The sequence below is a fragment of the Drosophila santomea genome, chromosome 2R (assembly GCF_016746245.2).
Source record: "Drosophila santomea strain STO CAGO 1482 chromosome 2R, Prin_Dsan_1.1, whole genome shotgun sequence".
Taxonomy (NCBI): Eukaryota; Metazoa; Arthropoda; class Insecta; order Diptera; family Drosophilidae; genus Drosophila; species Drosophila santomea.
Window position 1 is genome coordinate 5,697,783 of NC_053017.2, and position 21,064 is coordinate 5,718,846.

Consider the following 21,064-nt stretch of genomic DNA (forward strand, 5'->3'; position numbering starts at 1 on the left):
GGAAAATGAAATGTTTACAAAGACACAGCCAAGAGTCTTCTCAGCCTCCGAAAAAAGCTAAGACCCAGTGACAGGCGAAGGAAAACGTTGAAAGGCGCCAAGAAAGCCGAGGAAAACATTTGCACTGTTCAGCCAGCGGGACAAAACGAAAACATAAACGGATGCGCGCTGCGGATGCAAAGTTTGCTCGGGCAAAAAACAAAAAGCAAAAAAGGATAGGAAATATAAAAAGGCCACCCATGAGGCCTAGATTCAAAGGGACTCCAGCCAAGGCTGAAAGGAGGCGAATGAACAATCAAAGTTGGCCCGAAATTAGCCGGAACATTTTTTTTTTCAGTCACAGGATAAGTGGGGAACCCAAATAATTTTGATTCCCAACTAAAAATCAAATCCAAGCGTTTATTAAATTACTTTGCTGTAAAGTAGTTCAACAAATTTTTAAAAAAATGTTAAAAGTTAATTTTATCCAAGTTTGAGTTAATAAGTAGTATAAGTCGTTGTACTGCAGTTTTTAAATTTTTTTTGGTAGGCATTTCCGAAATTTTATTCAATATACTTATGGATACACTTACACATTTTTTTGAATTATAATATAAGTATGTATATTGAATTAGATCTAATTATATATTAAACACAATTGCCTTGCTCATTGTTGCTAGTAATTTCTAAAATAACAAAACCATGTAATGATAGTTACAAAGCGCAAAAATTGAGCAAATTACACGAAGCACTTGACATTACACCTATAGAAAGGGTATACAGATACGCTTAAAAAGAAGGGGAACGAGAGCAAACCATTTACATTATATATGAAGCTGCCTTACTGGCCACATAATACCACCAGTTTCAATCTTAAAGCATGCTAGGTCGACCAGGGTAATAAATAATAAAAACTTTACACGTGTGAAAAATCTATACATCGCTACTTAGACTAAATCGAAGGACTTTGGATAATTGTCAACTGTCATAGATGTTACTCTGCCATGGCTAATTCGTTGGGGGTCGATGGTTCTGCTGTTGCTGCTTGCCACTTCCACTTGCCCCACCATCACGCTCCACTTTGTTCTCGCGCACCATCAACAGCAGTTGCAGCATCATCAGGGCCTGCACCTTGTCCAGCGGATCCATAAATCCGCGTTGCAGCCACTTTGGTATGGTGGTGCGTGCATGGCTGAAGCCCAGTTTGTTTAGGATGTAATCAACGCCATATGGCTCAATGGACTTTCCCGCCCAGGAGAGTAGGCGAACTGTCGGTTCCAAGTGCCACGTCTGGCACTCAAAGTGCCGCCAGTCACGCACAAACGATTCGAGATCAAAGGTCGGCGGGGAACCCTCCTGTTGCTGCTGCTTGCCATCAGTGCAGTCGTTTGCGCTTGTCGATGGTCCACCAGCTGCCGCTCCAGGTGATAAGGTTGTGGCTGTTGTGGTTGTCGACGTGTTCGTTGTCGCTGCCCCTGACATGTTGGCAGCAGCGTTCGCTAGGTTCGTGTGGCTTCCTTGCAGTGGGTCCAAACTGCTCTTGCTACCGCTAGTTTGCTTGCCCTGAGCAGTAAGGTTCGTGTTTGAGGCACCCTTTTTCTCTTTGAGTATCTCGTCAGTCAGATATGGCTTCAGGTTAGCCTTCTGCGAGAGATTGGGCGACGCTGCCCTCGCCGACTGAGCTCCGATCTAGGGTGGAAAGAAATGGTTTTATTTCTCAATTTACAAGAAAACATCTTTAGCACTTACCACCTTCTCCTTTTCAGTCACATAGGATGTGATGAGATCGTGCAGGAAGAAGAAGGCGTCCGCGTCGACGGTCACAAAAATGTGGTCATCGAATTCAGTGATGAAGCTGCACAAAACTTCTGGCTTATTTTCTGCAAGCGAACAAACAACTATGAGTAACTTCCTGTTTTAATGGATTGATGAAGCTTCGGTACTTACCACTTGGCTCTGGTGTGGTTGGTCCCTGTTTGTGCTCAGTCTTGAAATGCAGTTGCAGGCTGGGCAGGGCGAAGATGACCTCGCGGTTGTGGTTGTGTTCCTGTGCCTTGGCAGCGCTGCTGCTACCAGAAGCCCGTGTTCGCTCTATAGAATTGGATGCGATCTCCCGCTCGCATTCCAGCATGGGGAAGCGATCCACAGCTGTGAGGAAAGGAAATGGCGGGTCAATTACCTTTGTCTGAGAATTATCTTTTCTCAACTTACCATCAATCTCGCTGTTTGCAAAAGCGTAATGGAACCACTCATTAAGCGTCTTGAACTGAGGCGGGAAAATTATGTTTCTGGTGATACGACTCACGATCGCCATAGAGTGGTTTTGCTGCTGCTGCACCTCCGTTGTCTGTCCCAAGGAAGAGGTCAGTGTCTGGGTGACCAGCACTTCGTCCTCGCTTTGCCGCGCCTCAGTTGCAAAGTTAATGGATGGGGATCTCAAACTGAACAGGGCCCACGACTTAGACTTGAAGTTAATTCCGTGAAAGCAAGCCAGGGAGATGTTCTGTCCCCGAAGTTCGACGGTGCCACCCAAAACATTACCGTGACGTGGCAAACGGGTCACTAGTGAGGGCACCACCAGACCTACCGCCTGTGCCAATGGCTTCTGCCAATGACGGTGATGACGTGCGTCTGTATTTTCGCCAATCATACCCTGAATCTGAGGCGGAGCAACAAGCTCTCCATTTGCAGGCTTTTTCTTAAGCTGCTGACGTCTCTTGATGCTGGCAGTGCGATCCTGCAAGCGAGGTTCCAGATTGGAAAACACCCTCTTGGAGGATTTGAACTGCTGTGTGAAGAACTCCTCCAATTTGAAGTACATCTTCAATAGATCTGCCGTAGTTGACTTGCTGATCATGATCTGCAATTGGTCCCAGGTAAGATCGCCGTGAATAAAGATCAAGGCTCTGGGTTGGTCCTTGCCATGTGCTGGAGTTGCAGCCGCTTGGGAAGCAGTGCGCCACTCATCTTTCATGGCAGCTGAGAAGCTGCTAATTCGGGTCATCAACACTGATGTTCCCATGTAATCTAGTCTCAGTTCCAGGGCCATAAAACTCAGTCCCATGGTATGGTAAGGCTCCATGCCCGCCTCCTCCTTGATGTGAAATCGTTTGTTGATCTTGTTCACCTCGAAACTACCACCAACTATACCACCTTTGGCATCTAGGGCAGATCCCCCCAGATATATCCCAGCATACATGTTTTTGTAGCCAGTGCTTCCGATGGAAAGACGTCCATCCGATTGAAAGTCTTTTGTGAGCCAGACCACATTGCCACACACATTACCAATGTTCATTTGCACATTAAGTTTAGTAAAATTAACTGCAAAGATGACCAGAGTTTCCCAGGCAGTGATTTGGTTCTTTTCAGAGGGAGGCGTTCCTGAGGACTCAGCGCTGGAGGACTTGCCCAGATTTTTTAAATGTCTTACAGCTCCGAAGTGTCCCAAGTGCTGTTGTTGCGACGTTTGTCCATCAAAGTCAAGGCGCATTTTATCCTTAGCCTTGGAGGCGTCTTCACTGGGCGTTGGAGTAGCAGGTGAGCAGCCAGTTGGTGTTTCTGCGCCATTTCCCTGTTGCTGCTGTTGCTGTTGCACACTAAGATCACCCAGGAAAAGCCTTCTCACAATCCTCCTGCGATACCAAGCCTTGGGGAAGGCTAGGATCTCAGTCAGTCTCCTCATGTCGTATTTAAAACTGGCACTACCAATATCCACAATTGTAGAGAACCGTATCACGGCTCGCGATTGATCAAGAGATCTCTTAGAACTGGGCAGAGGTTCGATGTACACCTTTCTGCAACGCGTGATGTGGAACTTAACGAACTCCACGTTGATACTCAACGAATCCTTCCTTTCACTGTCGCTCAGAGGTGAAAACTGTGTTTCCTTAGAAGTCTTTTTGCCACCATACGGATGGAAAATGAACACATTGAAGTCGGCAAGGCAGCCTGTGACACTTAGTCCACCAGTGGGAAGCTGCTGATCTGGTTGGGCATGAACCCCTGGCTGTGCTGAGTTTTCCTCGTCGCTGCTCCTTTTTGAACTGAATACAATATCCAAACTAGGTAGCTGAAGCATACATTCCACTCTAGAAACTGGCAGACAACTAAATCTAAAGGTAGAAGGTTGCATATGAAAGTAAACAATAACATCCACCGGAAATGAAGCATAAGTCACATAGTTGGCAGGCAGTATGTCCAGATTAACACCTGTATTGTGGGAGGGAGTCGGAGGAACACTGCTGGATTGACGAGCAGGAATGGGCTCTAGAGTCTGCTCTAGGAATTCCAAAATATGGGGAGATATGATAGTTTCCTCTGGGATACTTTGTAAAGTCATCCACGCACACAAAGTTGCTCGTTTGCTGCCCATTCGTCGTCCAGTTGGCAACTGATCTCCAGTTTGTTGCTCGGCCAGTGTTTTTGACTGATAGTGAAGTTTCACATCCAAACCTGGGATATGGAAAATGGTAAGATCGGCTAGCAATGCGTTGGCATTGTAGCGCAGCTTGCTCTTGTCCCTCTGCCTTCTCGAGGGAGTTGGACTGCCCCAATCGTTGCCTATGCTTCTCTCGCGCTTGTGGGATTTTACACTTGAGGCTGGCACACCACTTGAAGCTGCTCCCGATCCACCAGCGTAGCCTCGCTCCTCTCCAGTATCCTTCGTGTGGAGCACGCATTTTCCAGAGTTCACCAGTACCTTAATGTCCAGTTCAAAGTCGATGTTGGGTTCCGGCTGCTTCTGACCATGTCCATGCTTGCGTCGCATTTCCACGGAGGTGCCATCAACATCAATCTCACTAGGCGTGATATCACCTCGCCAATCAAGCTCATTGTCAGCTGTCTCTGTATCCGTGTCGGCATTGGGTAGTGAAGTCTGCCGCATAGCTTCCGTGAAGGTGACTCGTCCAAGAGCATTAACTCCCCCTCCAATTACTCCTCCGCCTGCCGTATGTTTTAAGGAAGCACTACGGGAATGACAAGAGGCCGGTGTGCTTTGCAAGCTAGATATCTCATCATTGGAGGCAATTGTGTCCAGTCTTCTGCCAGTATAGCTACCATTGTCCATTGTTTGGGGAACACCAACTCCAGTCACTGAAGATCCAGATCCAATGTACGAATGCGAGCGACCATAGGTCTTCAGTGACCTTCTTAACGAAGGCCTTTTCCACTTTTGGATCATATCTCTACGGAAATACTTGTAACAGATGGCTTGTAGCTCTTGGAGTCGCCTCTCCTCGTGGGCGACTGTATTATGTGATGCTCCCAAAGTGCGCAAATCATTGATGATCTTTAGCTGTTCGGCCATCTCCTTCTCCATCATAAACGAACGCTTCTTGGAATCGATGGTGGGATCAAAAACAAACGCTGGCAAGTTGTCGAAGTCTCCTCTCCGCCGCACAAACGTATCTCTGCAGCTCTGATCTCCTTCATCGCTGTCGGGTGATTCCATTTGGGTCTCATCCTCTTCGAAGCCCGTGAGCATGGTAAGAGTGTGGCCAAGAGAACTTAGCTGCTTTCCAATATTAACATCCAGGTGAATATCCACGCCCTCCATTTGCCACTTCACGTTCAGCAGCCACTTGGCGTTCTCGCCCTTCTTAGCTGCTGTAGTGCGGGAACACACCTCGAAGGTTCCCTCAGACACAACGCAAACGTTCATAATGGGCTCTGCACTGTTGGGTTTCCAGTCATCCAGATTGGTTTCAAAATCATCGGCAAAACGCAGGCACAGTCCCTGGAACTTTCCTTTAGAAACCAAAGCCCCCGAGTTGCAGGCCGAGATTATCGTGTTTTCTAGCGTGATCACCACTGCACCTTTGGCATCAAAGTCCTGATATGACCGGGATCCAAATGTCTATGAAAGAAAATTTATTTGGTTCAGGAAACCAATACATCACTGATTTAATTAGTTACATACCGTAGTATTGACTTGTTTCAGGGGCAAGCAAATGCCCATGTCCTCCACGGTTAGTTGCAGAAAGAGCGTAGACAAATTTGAGCCTGCAATCTGGCCAAAAGCCACGCGATCGAACACTTGTGGATTTTGCAGATTCTGGTTCTGATGCTGTCCAGAGTACTGACCAAGGAGGCTATGCTGAGCGTGCTCGTGGCAGAGGTTCGCGCGCTTCTCCGCCCAGTACTCGTACGCATTCTTGTAGTTCAGCCACACGAGGATCGCCTTGTCCACGGCAATTGGCTGAACGTAAACCAGCGGTCTCTTGAGGGTGAGCAGAATCAACTCCTTGTCCTCGTTGAGCAGTTCATCTTGGAAGGCATTCCTCAAGTTGATGGTTGTGTGGAAGAAGGCGTACTGCTGGAACTCCGGCTCGGCCTCGTCGAAAATCACGTTACGGATAATCTGACCCAGGGACAAATTGAAATCTATGTGGGCCTTAAAGAAGAGCTTACGATTGCTCATATCCCCCAGGTTTTTCACGCGGTTGGACAGCTGCAACTCCAGAATTCCGGTTTCAAATCGAACCGCAGAAGAGCAGGGCGTAGTGGCCGTCAATTGGATGCGTTTCATGGAAATGTTGATTGAGAAGAGGATGCGCTTAAGCGAGGACTCCTGCACTGCTCCCGAATTATCGCCGCTCTCCTCTGTCCACAGGGGTACAGGTTTCTCACCTCCGTACACCTTCTGGAGCACTTCGTTGATTTCACGCATAAACACCTTCTGCACAAAGACCAGATGGTTTAGAAGATCTGTGGTTAGGCAGCGCTCGAACTCGCCGATCTCGGCACTGGCGTTCACATAGCCACCTTGGCGCAGCACAATGCCCTCGACATTTTCCGTGTGATCCTGGCGGTGGTCTGGAATGTATTCCGCCAAAACATGAACAGGTGGCAGGCCAATACAAGCTTCCGATGGCAGGTTCATCTCGTTCTAAAAAAAATTATGAAGGAAGGGGGTTTTATTAATTCAAAAACATGTTTTAGGAATTTAGTTCACTACTCTTAAAAAGATTTTGCTGACTTAATATATAACTTATTTTAATTGTATATTAAATACATTAATAAGAGCCAAGTTAAAAAATATTTAAACTTTTCCCGCCAAACTTTTAGTGTTACCTTGTTATGCGGAAACCAAAAAATACTAAAAGCTTACAGGCGATATGAAATAATATAGTTGATTGTTCAGCATTTTTGACGTGCGATTAATTGCAAAATTAAATGTGTCAGTGCAAAAAGATTATAAAATATTTGCACCCTGTAATTTAAACAATAGTTTGACAGCCTTTGTGAGTGTGACACTTATATTCGCCCGATTATTTATGTATTTATGGGATACAAAAAGAGACCTGATTAAGGTTGATTATCTTATCGCCCAAACTTGACTAGGTTTTCTGTGTTTTTCGTATAGTTATTTTGCTGCCATTGAGGGAACCACAATGAAGAGGAACACCACCCAGATTCTGGCCAGGTTGAGGGAGCTGATGCTCCGCGCCCAGGTGGGCGACTCCTGCGGCATATCGGCGTACATTGTACCCTCGGACGACGCCCACCAGTCGGAGTACCAGTGCCAGCATGACGAGCGCCGTTCCTTTGTCAGCGGATTCGATGGATCCGCTGGCACGGCGGTGATAACGACGGAGACTGCCCTGCTCTGGACCGACGGGCGGTACTATCAGCAGGCGGAGAAGCAGCTGGACTCCAATTGGGTTCTGATGCGGGATGGCCTGACCGCCACTCCGTCGATTGGCGCCTGGCTGGCAAAGAATCTGCCCAAGGGCAGCTTCGTGGGCGTGGATCCTCGCCTGTTGTCGTTCCGCGTGTGGAAACCCATCGAAACGGAACTGAGCTCCGCGGAATGCCAGCTGGTGCCCATTGAAGACAACCTCATTGACGAGGTCTGGGGTCAGGACCAGCCACCGCAAACCTCAAACAAGATTATAACCCTAAAACTAGAACATTCTGGCGTAACTATCGCCAAAAAGTGGGACGTGGTGCGCGAGCAATTGAAGGAGAAGAATGCCGATGCCCTGGTGGTCAGTGCCCTCGATGAAATCGCTTGGTTCTTGAACCTTCGCGGCTCGGACATTGACTTTAACCCCGTCTTCTTCTCCTACTTGATTGTGACCAACGATGAGCTACTGCTCTTTGTGGACTCTAGTAAACTACCCACTGATTTTGCGGAGCATCAAACGGAGAACAATGTAAAGATATGCATTTTGCCCTACGCCTCAATTGGCGTTGAGATCAGTAAGATTGTGTCGACCAAGGAGTCAAAGATCTGGATAGCACCCACCAGCAGCTACTATCTAACTGCTTTGATACCCAAGTCACGTAGAATACAAGAGGTGACTCCCATTTGTGTGCTGAAGGCCATTAAGAACAATATCGAGATCGCGGGCTTCATCAACAGCCACATTCGCGATGGCGTCGCTCTGTGTCAGTACTTCGCCTGGCTTGAAGATCAAGTGAAAAAGGGTGCGGAAGTCGATGAAATGTCTGGTGCCGATAAACTAGAGTCCTTCCGTTCAACAAAGGATAAGTACATGGGTCTCAGCTTCACCACAATTAGTGCTTCGGGACCCAATGGCTCTGTTATTCACTATCACCCAAAGGAGGAAACCAACAGGAAGATAAACGACAAGGAGATTTATCTCTGTGATTCCGGGGCTCAATATTTGGATGGTACCACGGATGTGACGAGGACCCTTCACTTTGGTGAGCCCACCGAGTTCCAGAAGGAAGCCTACACTCGCGTTTTGAAAGGCCAACTGAGCTTTGGCTCCACCGTATTCCCAGCTAAGGTAAAGGGACAGGTTCTTGACACTCTGGCGAGGAAGGCCCTGTGGGACGTGGGCTTGGACTACGGACACGGAACTGGCCATGGAGTGGGTCACTTCTTAAATGTCCACGAAGGTCCCATGGGCGTTGGAATTCGACTAATGCCCGACGATCCTGGTCTCCAGGCGAACATGTTTATTTCCAATGAGCCTGGTTTCTACCAGGATGGAGAGTTCGGCATCCGTGTCGAGGATATTGTACAAATTGTGCCGGGTCAAGTGGCACACAACTTTTCCCACCGTGGCGCCCTAACTTTCAAAACCATCACCATGTGCCCAAAGCAAACTAAAATGATTAAAAAGGAACTTCTATCCGATGTGGAAGTTAAGCTGCTCAACAGCTATCATCAACAAGTCTGGGAAACTCTTTCACCAATCTTGTCGCGTGAAGGAGACGAATTTACTTTGTCCTGGCTCAAAAAGGAAGTTCAGCCTATTTAATGCTTTTTACCTGTTATTTCCGTCATCTTTAACTACTATTCTGTCGCATACATACAATACTCCTTTCTCAAGACTAAAATATCTAAAATGCTTTTATATACCTCTTAAAAAGGCCTATCTTAAATTTGTATGCCGAATAAATATTATGTAAAAATAGTTTTTAAATCTTTGTAGCTCACCTGAATTTTGGTGTTAAAGCTGAGCGTGTGCGTGGGAAGATCGATAACGAACTTTGCCCTCTGCCCAGTTACTCCCATGGAACTAACATGATTCATGCGATACTGAGCCTGCAGCGAAGGAAGTAGCGCGGCATTGATGGACAGACTCTGCAACAGCACGTTGAACTGCATGACCAGGGGCTGAAGCAATCCGTTCTGGTGCTGTGCCGTGCCCGTCTTGGATTGCGCCATGTGTGCTGCCCGGCGAGCCGCCTGCTGTGGCTGCTGTTGCGCACCAGCTCCGCCAGAAACAGTGCGCTCCCGCATTTCGCTGGCCACTCCAGTTCCACTGCTGGCTCCCCCAGAATTGCGGGCATGGAACGGAGACTCCGGCTCCTCGGCAGTATGCGAACGCACCGTGGACCGACCTGAGTTACGCTTAACACGTAGCTCCTGTAGAGTGGACGACAACTGCTTAGAACTTCGAGTCATCATTCCATGCAGGGCCACCGGATGTTGCGGTATGTCTATGTTAACAGCTCCAATCGACAGCAGTCCACTGTTTTTATCCTTTCCCCGTTTTGAAAGGCTCGAGTAAAGTGTCTGGCTTTTGCCCACGGTTACCTTTACAACGGTTCTGAAATAAAGCACAAGCGGGTTTACATACCCATACAAAAAAAAACAGGCAAAAAAGTGCTTACTGTTGACTGGGAGCCACCCCTTCGAGCAGCACAATCATAGCTCGTCCCACTTGGCCAGTAAGAGAGCATTCCAAGGACACAGGACGAGCCTTTTTCCTCCAAGTGGCTGTGCTGTTAAGGGTGGTGATCTCCGATTCCAGCTTGAGGCCAGAAAGCGTGGCCAGCAGGCGAGTTTTGTGAATCTTGGCCACACCGAAAACTATCAGGCGTGTTCGTTCCTGGGATGGAGCATCTACCAGCAACATCTCCCTATGTTGGGGTAAGGGTGTTGGTGCACTGGCCAAGTCATCCTCGTCGTGAGCAAAGCCCGCCGACTTGCTTTTGTGTTCGTTCAACGAGCTCCTTTGGACCACAGTCTTGGTCTCCGGCATGGTACCATACAACTCCAATAGGTGGTAGATTGTCTTCCAGCAGTTGGGCGTCCCTAACATCGGTGCCATCGTCGGCATTCCAGCTTTGGTCAGCGTGTTCTGGTAATCCCCACTAACACTGGTGGCACAAGCACCATTTAGCGAAGCTTTCGACTCGGTGGACATTTTGAGGATATTTTGTTCGTGGAGTGACATTGTTGGACTATCCCTTAGTGGCGATGAACTAGACTCATTCAAATTCGTGTATCCTAGCTTGCCCTTCACGGATTTCCCGGTGGATCGAAGTTTTTGGGCGAAACTTTGGGGCCTGTTTTTGGCATTTGGAGAAGGTGTTAGTTGAATAATGGGAGCCAAACCTCCTGGACGCGGTCTTGCCAACATTGTGGGCATCGTTTCGTTGAATTTGTCGTAGCGTTCATCTGAGTAGTTTTCGCCATGGCTAAAGCGTTCGGACATCGAGTTAAATGGCACGATGTCTGTGGGCTCTGATGCTGAAAAGTAGCAGAATAGTTAATAGGTTTATAAATTTATGATCACAATGTGGCATAAACTTACCCAAACTGCACTCGTCTTTGGTTTGGCTCTTTTTGCTTAGCTCAGGCTGATCGTGAAACTCGTTCTGGGCATCCTTAACGTTTTGATACATATTGCAGATCTGATGCAGCAGCCTCAGCAGCGGCATATTTACCTGTAATACGTATATAACAGTTTCGCTTAGCTTATTTGTATTTTAATTTACAGATTTTTCTCCTACCTGCTGCGAGATAAACCTAACATTTAGACTGAAATTAATCACTGTGCTCGTGTGTTTCTTAAGCTGGCGACGCGACATATAGATGACATTCTGGCGCGCCTGATCCACCATGCCATCAGACATTTTTAAGACTTCCAGTTCCACACCCACTCGCTCGCATAAGAACAAGGGAGTGTCCATCATTATGGAGGCCCTGCCACCGTTTGATTTTTTGTTCAGTTTAGCTGGCTTTTGGGCCGAGTTCTTTTTGTCACCCGCCTCGCTGACCACAATGTCCACCCGAATAGAATCAAACGTGCCAATCAGGGACAGATTGGTGCCAAAGTTCTCCAACGAAGAAATGTCCGCGTTGGAAAACTTGTTGATCATTTGTTGTGGCATAACCCCCAAGCAGGTGAGAAGTGGTTCAAAGATTAGGTGGGCATCCAGAAGCTTAATGGAATCCTGCATTATGCCACTACGAGATTGTCCTGGATGTTCAGTCATTTTCAGAGGAGCCGGGCGAGCGTTTTCCTTTTCTGTGAAGTGCTTCTTTTTGCTATCCTGCTGTTTGGCCATCCAGAAGTACAAATCCTCCTTGTGGTTCTCGGCGCCCAGCCAGAATTTATTTACCGAGTTCGTGGAACTCAAGGATCCCTCTTGCAAGGCACCGTATTCTGATGAGAAAATATATAAAATCATAATTTGTTCTTTATGATTAGTATAATGAAATCTACTCACCGAATTCCGGAACCTGCTTCTCCACCAGCCCGGAAATAATGGGCAGCATCTGAATGCTGGAACGAGATGAATTGCCTTGTGAATAGTTAGAGGCTTTGCTGTGCACTTTGCTTAAGCTGATGCACACGGATGTTGTTTGGAGAGAAGAACAGACCACAAGCATGACATTAACGAGATGTAGGTGATGGGGAATAAGCAAGCAAACATTTTCAACTTACCCACGCCGAGGATGGTGTATATTTGGCGAAGTGGAAGTAGATCGCTGGGAAGCGGTTCCATGGTTTGCACCATCATGGCCATAAGGAACACCTACAGAAGGAAACGTTAATAAACAAATAAAAGTTTTGAATTTTGGACAAGCACTCTTCAAGAAAGCACTCTTCTAGAAAAGTTGTACACTGAACGAAATAAAAATAACAGTAAAAAGCATTAGAGAATAGGAGAGAGGAAGTAGATAAGATAAGCTTAACATATTTATCGTTTAGTGTACAACATACTTAGGATTAAATTTAGTTTCATAGATAAAGATATAGTAATAGCCAAAAAGGATAGAAGAGTTGTATTGTTCTGTAGTATAATGCAAACGCAAAGCATCAAACAATATGAAATGGTGAACACTCAAAGCGGTGGATAACAATTGTGTGGGAAAAGTATTTAAAAAAGGAAATGGAAGGTAGTAGATATCAAATCTAAGAAACACACGCTCGCACTTATACGGACACAATCATTCAATTTGGTTAAAAAACGAGCAAAAAGCATCAAGCAGGAAGGGGGAAATATAGAAAGAGTCTATAACTATACATAAATCTATGTTAAAAGGAGATAACCACCCGCCACAGACGGCGGAAGGAGAGCGTTAATCAAAAAAATACCAATGTGAGTTCGATGATGCTGTGTTTGCCCAAGTAATAATGCATTCTCACTCTCTTCCGGATTCTCGCCGACGCCGGCAAAGGCGCCCATTTCAACATCACCTTCGCACTCATCATTCTCCGCATCCTCCTCGTTTTGCGGGAACGAAAAGGTCACGTTAATGGGTCGCGCCAGCTTGTTCTTGTACTGATGCTCAAAAAGAATCGGATTGTAAAGAGTATTCTTCCACTGCCGGCTCAGCACAATAATGCCCTTTAAAAAATGGAAATTTACCAATTCTAAAAGGTAATATTCAGCGCAGTTACTAACCTGTCTAAGAGTGTTCAGATGTGGAACATCGTGTTGCTTGAATATCGTCTCTATCCTCTGAACGCCCTCATCGAGAACCAACTTCTGCATGATGTAGCAGAGCTGGCAACTGGGATCCTCCTGCAGCGTCTTAGACAGCAACGTGTAGTTATTGGCGTACCGACTCTGCAGATCATTTAAATAAAATAAATTAATACGGAAGATTTAAAAAGTGAGTTGGTCTATAGGCTGTACTGCTGTATAAAAACCTTTATACCTCTTTTGTTACCTTCTTGATCTTGGGGTTTCTCTGGATCTTCTCGTTGTCCATGGCCTCCGCCATAAGACAAGCAGCCACTGCCGTTTGTCTCGTGTGAAGAGCCTTCATCAAGGATACTATTTTCATGGCCAGTCGATTACTGGGGTTCATCCATGCGGTGATAGCCGGAGAGGCCGTGCTCAAGAGATTCCAGTCCAGTCGAGTCAGATCAATCTTTCGGGTAATAGGCACGCAAGGTGGTGCGGCGAAGTTGAACCAAACCGCTTTTAGTTCAATCACACACGAGGAAGTCTTATCCGTTTCCTTGACATTTGACAGAACCTTGTCGTAGTTATCCTTGGGGTTGGTTCCTGACCCTGCTGTTGGTTTTTGGGCTCCTGGCACAGCATTTGATGTGTTGGTTCCTTTTTCCACGTCTTCATCTGGAGGTTTGGGTGTGGATTTTCCCTTTTCAGCCCCAGAGGTTTCTGCCGCAATGCTGCTGTCTGTAGCAGGTTGAAACTTCTCCTTCGGAGTTTTGGGTGTAGGCGGTTTTTTTGTTATCAACCTCCATGCGGCTTCAGCTTTCGAAGTGGCTCCTCCATCTCCAGAACCTGTGGCTCCGTCTCCTTGGCCCACCAAATCATTGAGATTGAAACCCCCCGCGGAGGTTCCGGTTCCCGCACCAGCTCCCGCCATTTCGGCCAACTCCTCTTTGCTGTTTTCGGACTTCTCAAAGTGCGATCGCTTAACTATCTTCACACCCACGCCCTCCAAGCCACACTCGAACATAATGTAGCCAATGCTTTCGATGCCCGTGCTTTCCGGCATTTTCAGGCATTCAAACAGCACTTTGCTCTTGTGTTCTGGAATGGCAGTGACAATGATGGGCGAGTCCTGGGTGCAGGACTGCCCTTCTGTCTTCAGGCGTCGCAGTTGCGCATGAGCTCTTCCGATATCCAACGTTATGACCAGCTCCTCCAACTGCTTCTCCGATGTCTCAATAAGAATGGGCTCTCCTTGAACATTGTCGGGGCGCGTCTGGGAGGAAAGATGTGCCAAAAGAGCGCGTGTGCCCTTCATGATGCCACCCTTTTTGTTACTGCTTCCGGACTGGACCGTTTGCTGAATGTAGACGTTGTGCATGGACGCACGCGTCGTCTTTCCCAGGTGGAACTTCGTGGAGATTCCCTCCATGTAAAAGGTGAGCAGTGACACGCAGCTTAGATCCTATAAAAAAGATAGCAAATTGGTGGTAATTTGATCAATCAAGCATTGTGGGCTAATGTACTCACTTGTACATTATCCAAAGCTGCCACTGAGATAATCTCCTCCACAATGGAGGACTGCAGCATGGTGATGCTGACCTTCGGCAAGACAATCAGACCCTGAGTTTTGGTGGAAATACTCTCCTCATATACGTCGCTGAGGAACGAGTCCCCGGGTCCCTGAAGATGTCTTTCCGTTGTGGATCGCTTGGAGTTCGAGTGAACCTGCGACCAGTAGCTCAAGCTCTGATCCCGCTTCAGGATATTGTCGTTGTTCACCTTGGCGATACAGGAGGTGTGGATGAAGTTCACCACCGAGAGCAGGTGCATTGATTGAATTGTTGGGACGGCGGCCTCCACCATTCTGGAGAAAACAATAACCATTAAAAACGGCGAAGTAATTTGGAAATATATATATTATTTTATTATTCATTTTTTCACTAACTTCTGCCGATATTCCAGAACATTTTTAAAATATTTTTTTCGATATTTTGTACTAGCCAAAAATATTAATTTCAAAATTTGGAATATTATTAAGATTAACATAAAATTTGTGATTTAAAACATAAAAACGGTAAATTCGGTATATATTTTTGATTATCATTTTAGTATTAATTTTTCGAATAGATGGTATTTTTAACGGACCATGGACGGGCACACTTTTGGGTCACACGTGTAGAAAAACATATTATTGGTAAGGAGGATCTATTTGTGCAAAAATGAAAACACCAAAAGCCAAAGAATCAGAAAAAGCTGAGTTAAAGCCGATTAAAAAAGAGCCCGGCGTTGTGGAGGATGGTAAAGTGAAGAAGAAATCGAAAGCAAATCCCAAAAAGAAGGCAGTTAAAGTGCCAAAAGATGAAGTAAGGGCCGCCGTACAAGACAGTCCCAAAAAATTGTCCGCGAAGGACTTGGCCAAGATCGAAAAAAAGAAGGCCAAGAAGCAGGCACAGAAGCTGAAGAAGCAACAGAATAAACTGGAACCCAAGGAGATCAAGAAGGAACCAGAAGCCCCGGGCAAAGTTGAGGATAAGGCCATCAAAAACGAAAAGGCAGAGGACAAACCAACGACTGTTCCAAAGGCAAAAGCAGAAGGAAAAGTGGCTAAGAAAGCCAAAGCCAATAACAAGAATGAAGGTAAGGTTAATAGATAAACCATATCCCCCTATATAAATTAATTTTAACATTTCCATCCCACAGAAGGAGTTAAGCGGGAACGCAATCCTGCAGACGAGGCGTCCACCGTTTTCGTGGGCAATCTGCCCATTAACACCAAACGCGTCCAGCTGGTGAAATTGTTCCAACCCTATGGGTTGGTTCAATCCATCCGTCTTCGCACCGCCGGTGGCAAGCAGCTTTTCAAGCACAAACAGCGCAAGGGAGCCGGCTCCCTAAACGCCTACGTGGTGCTCCAGAACCCCGAGATTGCCCAGCAAGCGCTGTCTCTGCATGGCACCGAGTTCAAGGAAAATCACCTGCGGGTTACTCCCGCGGCTAAGGCGGAGGGTTTTGGCCAGGGAACGGATCAGCAGCCCAGTGACAAGGATGCCAAGCGAACCATATTCGTGGGCAGCCTAAAATACTGTAAGTAGTTTTGAGTAGTTTTAACTACATGCTAACATTAAATCTAATATCCAGCGGCCACCGAGGAGCAGCTGCGCGAGATCTTCTCCAGCTGCGGCGAGATAGACTACATACGCTGCCTGCAGGATGGCGACAAGGGCTGCAAAGGAGTAGCATACGTCTGTTTCCAAAAGCCCGATGCTGTGGGATTAGCGCTTGAACTGAATCAGACGCTTCTGGACGATAGGCCTATCAACGTGGAGCGCTATCAAGTCAAAAAACTCGGTGCCAAACAAGTACGCGACGCTGCCGCTGCCTCCGCTGCATCCAAAACGTCCTCAAAGACCAAGGCTAAGAACCAGAATTCGGCAGGCGCAAAAAAACGGCTTGACAAGAAGAAGGGCAAGGAGAACAGTAGTTCAAAAAAAGAGGGAGCAACTCCTGGTCAAAAAAAGAAGTCCGAGTATCGGGGGGTCAAAGTCGACGGCATCAAGAAGGCCAAAAAGCCTAAAAAGAAGAGCAACGATCAACAAACAGCTCTAGCCAAAAAAATAGCACCCAAACAAAAGAGTTAATATACATTTAGAATAGGCATAAGTTTTAAATAAGTTGCAATCCAATCCAATGAGATTCATTTGACTTTCTTTTACGAAGTTGACCACCGGATCAGTTTATGTACAGGACACTAGATTGATAATGTTGACTAAGTAATCGTTGAAAGATTACTCAGAGAACAACTTAAAAATAAAATGCGAAATTTTCAACAATGCGTATTTTGAAATTTAATTTAAGTTAACCTTAATTAAGCGAATGAGCTTAACCAACAAGGCTTTGAAATTATGCTCAGTTAAAAAAAACATCGATAAGAAAATGTTTCTGCTTGGGATCTGCTTAATTTGCAGTGTTAGTCCTTTAGTGCTGGATGCATTTCCTGTGGTAAGTTAATGGTTAGTTGCCTTTTTACGGTATTGTACAATTGGTACTCTAGGAATCACAGGCGTATTCCAAGGATCTAAGTGTACTGACTGCTCACTTGGCCGATCCTGCCGACTACCCCGACCTTACTAATGGTCTTTCCGATGCTGAGGTTCAGGAGAGCCTTAAAGATCTATCCCTAGATGATCTTAACTCCTTGGACAAGCTACTTGACGAGCGGCTTAGTCGAGATGAAGATGTCGATTCTGACGGTAAGTAATCAATGCAGATGGTCTTTCATTGTCACCGACTGAAACTTTTCAAAGAAAGCAAGTCAAAGAACCCATGTTAGACAAGCGGTGGCCAATATACGCAAGCAGGATGTTGGCCTCGATGATGGCTGCCGGGATGAAGAGGATTCCGAAGAAATGAAGCCTGCTTTGTGCACCAAGAGACCCACTTGTCCGACCACCAGGCGTTGCTCAAAGAAAAGCAGTTATGCGCCTAAAACCACTCGAATGTGCCCACCTAAAAACGGATACGACAATTGCAAGCCAAAATCCGGTGGCTATATGGACGACGATCTGATAACTGAAACTACCAGATATCCGAAGCCAAAAAACAAGAAGTGCAAGAAACCTAAAGATGACTTTGAATGCGAGGCAGATGACTTTCTGTGCCACGCCAGCAGGCAATCAAGAGGCAAGGAAAGTAGAAGCAAACTTAAGGATCAGGATATTTTAGGGCGGGAGTTAGCTGGAAATGCGCAGCTGGGTCAGGAGCTCATACCAGCCTTGAATGATCAAGGTGAACCATTGAATGATGCAGACATGGCTCTATCAAGTTCGGAGTTTGACGGCTACATAGGCTTAGAAAATCAAGCCAATTTGGAGCAAGGTCAGCTGTTCGACGTAGGAAAGGATAGCAAGCTTAATTCAGAGCAGAAACATCAATCTAGTTTGAAAAAGGAATATAGTCGTCAAAATTTCTTGCAGGATTACCCCGTGAACTTGAAGCACGAACATTTAGGCAAATTACAAGAGGGAGATCGTGCCAACTTAGATCAAGAACAATCTACAAACTTAAAGCTGAGAAGCCAGCCCACTTTGGATCAAGAACATCAGTTTAAATTAAAACAGGAATATCAGCCCAACTTTGATTTTAACAATCTGGGGAATTTAGAGCAGGAGCGTCAGGCTAATTTCGATTCAGAAAATCTGTATAACTTTGATAAAGAACATCTGGCAAACTTCGATGATGGACATTCAGCTAGCTTGCATCAAGATGAACAGCTTTTTAATCGGAATCAGAAAGTCGACGGACGTGAAAACAAACCGATAGCGGATGAAGCAGCCCCACTTGATCCTTACGATCGCCATCAGCTCTCCAGGATATCACATCGTAAAAGAGAACAAACAGAGAAGCAATTTGGGGTGCACGTGAACAATGAAGATGATAAGCAGACGAATATCAAGGATGAGCTTATGCCACTAAACGCTGATCTGCCCAAGCAGGAACATCTCTTCGATAGCGAAAGGTAACATACCTACGATTTTTTGTTCCCATGCCATTTTCTGTATATTTCTTATTAAAGTTTTATTGCCAATAATGCTCGGGATCCACCACGCTATTTAATTCAAATGCAGAACGACTACATACAAAGTGAAAACGATCGTGGCGAACGTCAATTGCTTGAGGATCGAAGAGAAAGCGAAGCGTTAAACATGGACAAACTCACCGAAGAGGTGCCCAGAACAATGGAGGAATTCAATATGGATTCAGAATACAGGAGAGAAAAACGCGAGAATAAGAACACTGATGACTCCCCCGAGGTGAGTGGGAAACCACACACCTCCTTATAGAATATATATTTTTATGCAATTAGAACTCCAAAGAAACGTATATAAAGAAGCTGATGGACTCTTTTCCGCGGGATCAGGGTGGCCGGATTAATGCCCATACGGGGCTGAGGGAGTCCAATCTTGCCCATTTGCGCATCAAGCGAAGTTGAGTTATTTATATTTTACGCTATACTTGATAAACGCCATTGTATATTTTTTATACGCACCCATAAAATGATAAACCGGAAATACGAGAACTGCGACTTTGTTATTACATTATTTTTTGCTTTAATTCAAGGCAATATACGAATCGCAATTGCCGAGATTATAGCAAGGTTCAGTTGTGAGCTCGTTATCAAAAGTAGGCTCTTGTTCCAATTTTCAGCTAATAATGAAATATTTAACTTATTATCATCGCCACTTACCTTTGTAATCCCTCGAGCAGAAGCGGGGTAAGGAAGACATTCAGTTGACCTTTTAGCCTGGCCACCACCGAGGTACAGACCGCTCCTCCCTCCGCCTGCAGACTCATGAACTCTCCATCGTCAAAACCGTTTGTAGTCTTGTCCGATTCCTCCTCCTTTAGGAGCACACTGGGGTCCCAGGGATGAGACTTGGGTCCGCCCATAAAAGTGGCCGAGCTGTTGCTACCAGTGGCGTTTTCGTATCGAGGAACCACTTTAATCTCCCGCCAACAGGAGTAGAGATCAAAGTGGGGCAGCATCTTGCTACCAATGTAGGTCAATCCACCGTCTTCGTTCTCCGAGAAGAGTGGAGTAGAGAATACATCTGGACCCAAGGGAAAGGAACATCCATTCCAGTTGAAGCACTTCACCTGCGACAAATGGTTTAGGTAGCTGGCCATCAGCAAGGGTGAGTCGATAATTGGCCTGTTGACCTGCTGGTGCAGATTGACCAATGCCACATCCTCTTGTGAAGACATGGCCGATATGAAAGAGTTGGAAGACAGTGAAGGGGTGCCAGACGATGAGCCACGAGAATCGGCCTGTAGAATGAATATGACAACAGATTATTAGATTTATTCTGAGTGGAATACGAAGTTAATTTATTTTCGGCTTCTACAACTAAAATAGCCAGTTCAAAGGACACAAGCAAAAAAACTGTGAGAAACTATTTGTTGAAGTGCAGCAAAGATTTTGGTCGATTTTTGCGTTATAAATGTAAAGATTTAAAGTCAGTTTGCAATCACTTTCAGTTGTTCGAATTGACATAATAACGAACAGATAAGTTTTCAAAACAAGGAGATAGCTGACAAATGATACTAATTTGAGAACCAAAACATATCGAAATTGAATTTTTTGTGGATTGATACCGGTATTAACCCACACCTTTCAGCTTCAAAGCTTATAACATTAATGTAAGATAGGATCGGAGCAATAGACTTTTCATGCACTAATACTGAACATCCATGCAATCATCGAGATCATCGTGAATTTGTTATACAATTTTTTTAAACTTATAAAGTAAGAACGGTCTACAGATACATAGGGCTTTTCAGAACAGACTAGCATTCGAATTTCGGTTTAGTTAGGCTACTTGTTAGTTAGAAGAGGTTGGTTGGTTGCTTGTTGTTGGTACTAAGAACTACTCACATCATGAACAAAATGTCGGTACTCAGGACGAGATGAGATATTTGTTATTTTTCGTATTGGTGTAGCAAGACCGTGAATGCGTCTCGCGTCTTCGTTCTGGGTGATTTTTGATTTAGGTTTTGGTTTTTATATCGATTTGGTTAGTTCATAAATTGATTTTGGATTTTAAAGATGAATCGAGTTGAGGAAAGGAATAGATTTTAGGCGTGGCTTACAGTAGAACAAAATTAGCAACAGTTTCTCAATTTTTGCTTTAAAGTGCAAGCCAATATTGAAAAATTGTTGCTCAAAAGTAATTTAAAGTAAATTTATAGATAGACTTATGTTTAAAGAGCGAAGCATGCACTGTAGTAGACTCGAATCGCATAATATTTCGAATTGGGTAAATTGCCGCCTTGATTAAAACATGGGTGATATGGAATTCAGTGAAAAACAGAGTCAAAATTGACCCCAAAGCAGCAAAGCTAAACGCGCTTGGTGTAGATAATTCACTGAGTAAATCGGCCTAACATTATTAAATACGTA

At 45.5% G+C, this 21,064-nt stretch overlaps 4 protein-coding genes across 11 annotated transcripts in view; 3 read left to right on the plus strand and 1 right to left on the minus strand.

Annotated features, from left to right (window-relative positions):
- Positions 1-572: 572 nt before the first annotated feature.
- The window catches only part of LOC120444430 (transmembrane protein KIAA1109 homolog), a 28,138-nt gene continuing 7,646 nt past the window's right edge, over positions 573-21,064 (minus strand). The window contains exons 8-23 of one of the 7 annotated variants that reach the window (XM_039624074.2): positions 19,352-19,932; positions 14,635-14,971; positions 13,358-14,569; positions 13,102-13,266; positions 12,843-13,044; positions 12,138-12,228; positions 11,920-12,035; positions 11,200-11,855; positions 11,001-11,133; positions 10,075-10,936; positions 9,395-10,010; positions 5,900-6,868; positions 2,191-5,836; positions 1,927-2,127; positions 1,729-1,859; positions 573-1,668 (exon numbers count right to left, since the gene is read on the minus strand). In XM_039624074.2, coding sequence (XP_039480008.1) covers positions 988-1,668; positions 1,729-1,859; positions 1,927-2,127; positions 2,191-5,836; positions 5,900-6,868; positions 9,395-10,010; positions 10,075-10,936; positions 11,001-11,133; positions 11,200-11,855; positions 11,920-12,035; positions 12,138-12,228; positions 12,843-13,044; positions 13,102-13,266; positions 13,358-14,569; positions 14,635-14,971; positions 19,352-19,932 — 10,599 coding nt within the window. In that variant the 3' untranslated portion in view covers positions 573-987. Of the gene's footprint in view, positions 1,669-1,728; positions 1,860-1,926; positions 2,128-2,190; positions 5,837-5,899; positions 6,869-9,394; positions 10,011-10,074; positions 10,937-11,000; positions 11,134-11,199; positions 11,856-11,919; positions 12,036-12,137; positions 12,229-12,791; positions 13,045-13,101; positions 13,267-13,357; positions 14,570-14,634; positions 14,972-19,351; positions 19,933-21,064 lie in introns of all 7 variants that reach the window. The other 6 variants (XM_039624078.2, XM_039624076.2, XM_039624073.2 and 3 more) reach the window with 6 other exon arrangements.
- LOC120444432 (xaa-Pro aminopeptidase ApepP) lies at positions 7,101-9,371 on the plus strand. The gene is made up of 2 exons (XM_039624082.1): positions 7,101-7,223; positions 7,346-9,371. Exon 2 carries the CDS (start codon positions 7,374-7,376, stop codon positions 9,213-9,215), a length of 1,842 nt encoding a protein of 613 aa, XP_039480016.1. The 5' UTR covers positions 7,101-7,223; positions 7,346-7,373; the 3' UTR covers positions 9,216-9,371.
- Positions 15,259-16,937, plus strand: LOC120444433 (RNA-binding protein 34). Its single transcript, XM_039624083.2, has 3 exons — positions 15,259-15,744; positions 15,808-16,191; positions 16,246-16,937. Exons 1-3 carry the CDS (start codon positions 15,327-15,329, stop codon positions 16,743-16,745), a joined length of 1,302 nt encoding a protein of 433 aa, XP_039480017.1. The 5' UTR covers positions 15,259-15,326; the 3' UTR covers positions 16,746-16,937.
- LOC120444431 lies at positions 16,953-19,183 on the plus strand. 2 transcript variants are annotated; one of them, XM_039624079.1, is made up of 5 exons: positions 16,953-17,106; positions 17,159-17,357; positions 17,416-18,622; positions 18,680-18,917; positions 18,971-19,183. In XM_039624079.1, exons 1-5 carry the CDS (start codon positions 16,981-16,983, stop codon positions 19,094-19,096), a joined length of 1,896 nt encoding a protein of 631 aa, XP_039480013.1. In that variant the 5' UTR covers positions 16,953-16,980; the 3' UTR covers positions 19,097-19,183. The 2 variants fall into 2 exon arrangements, with proteins under 2 accessions (XP_039480013.1, XP_039480015.1); XM_039624081.2 differs by having other exon boundaries at positions 18,981-19,183.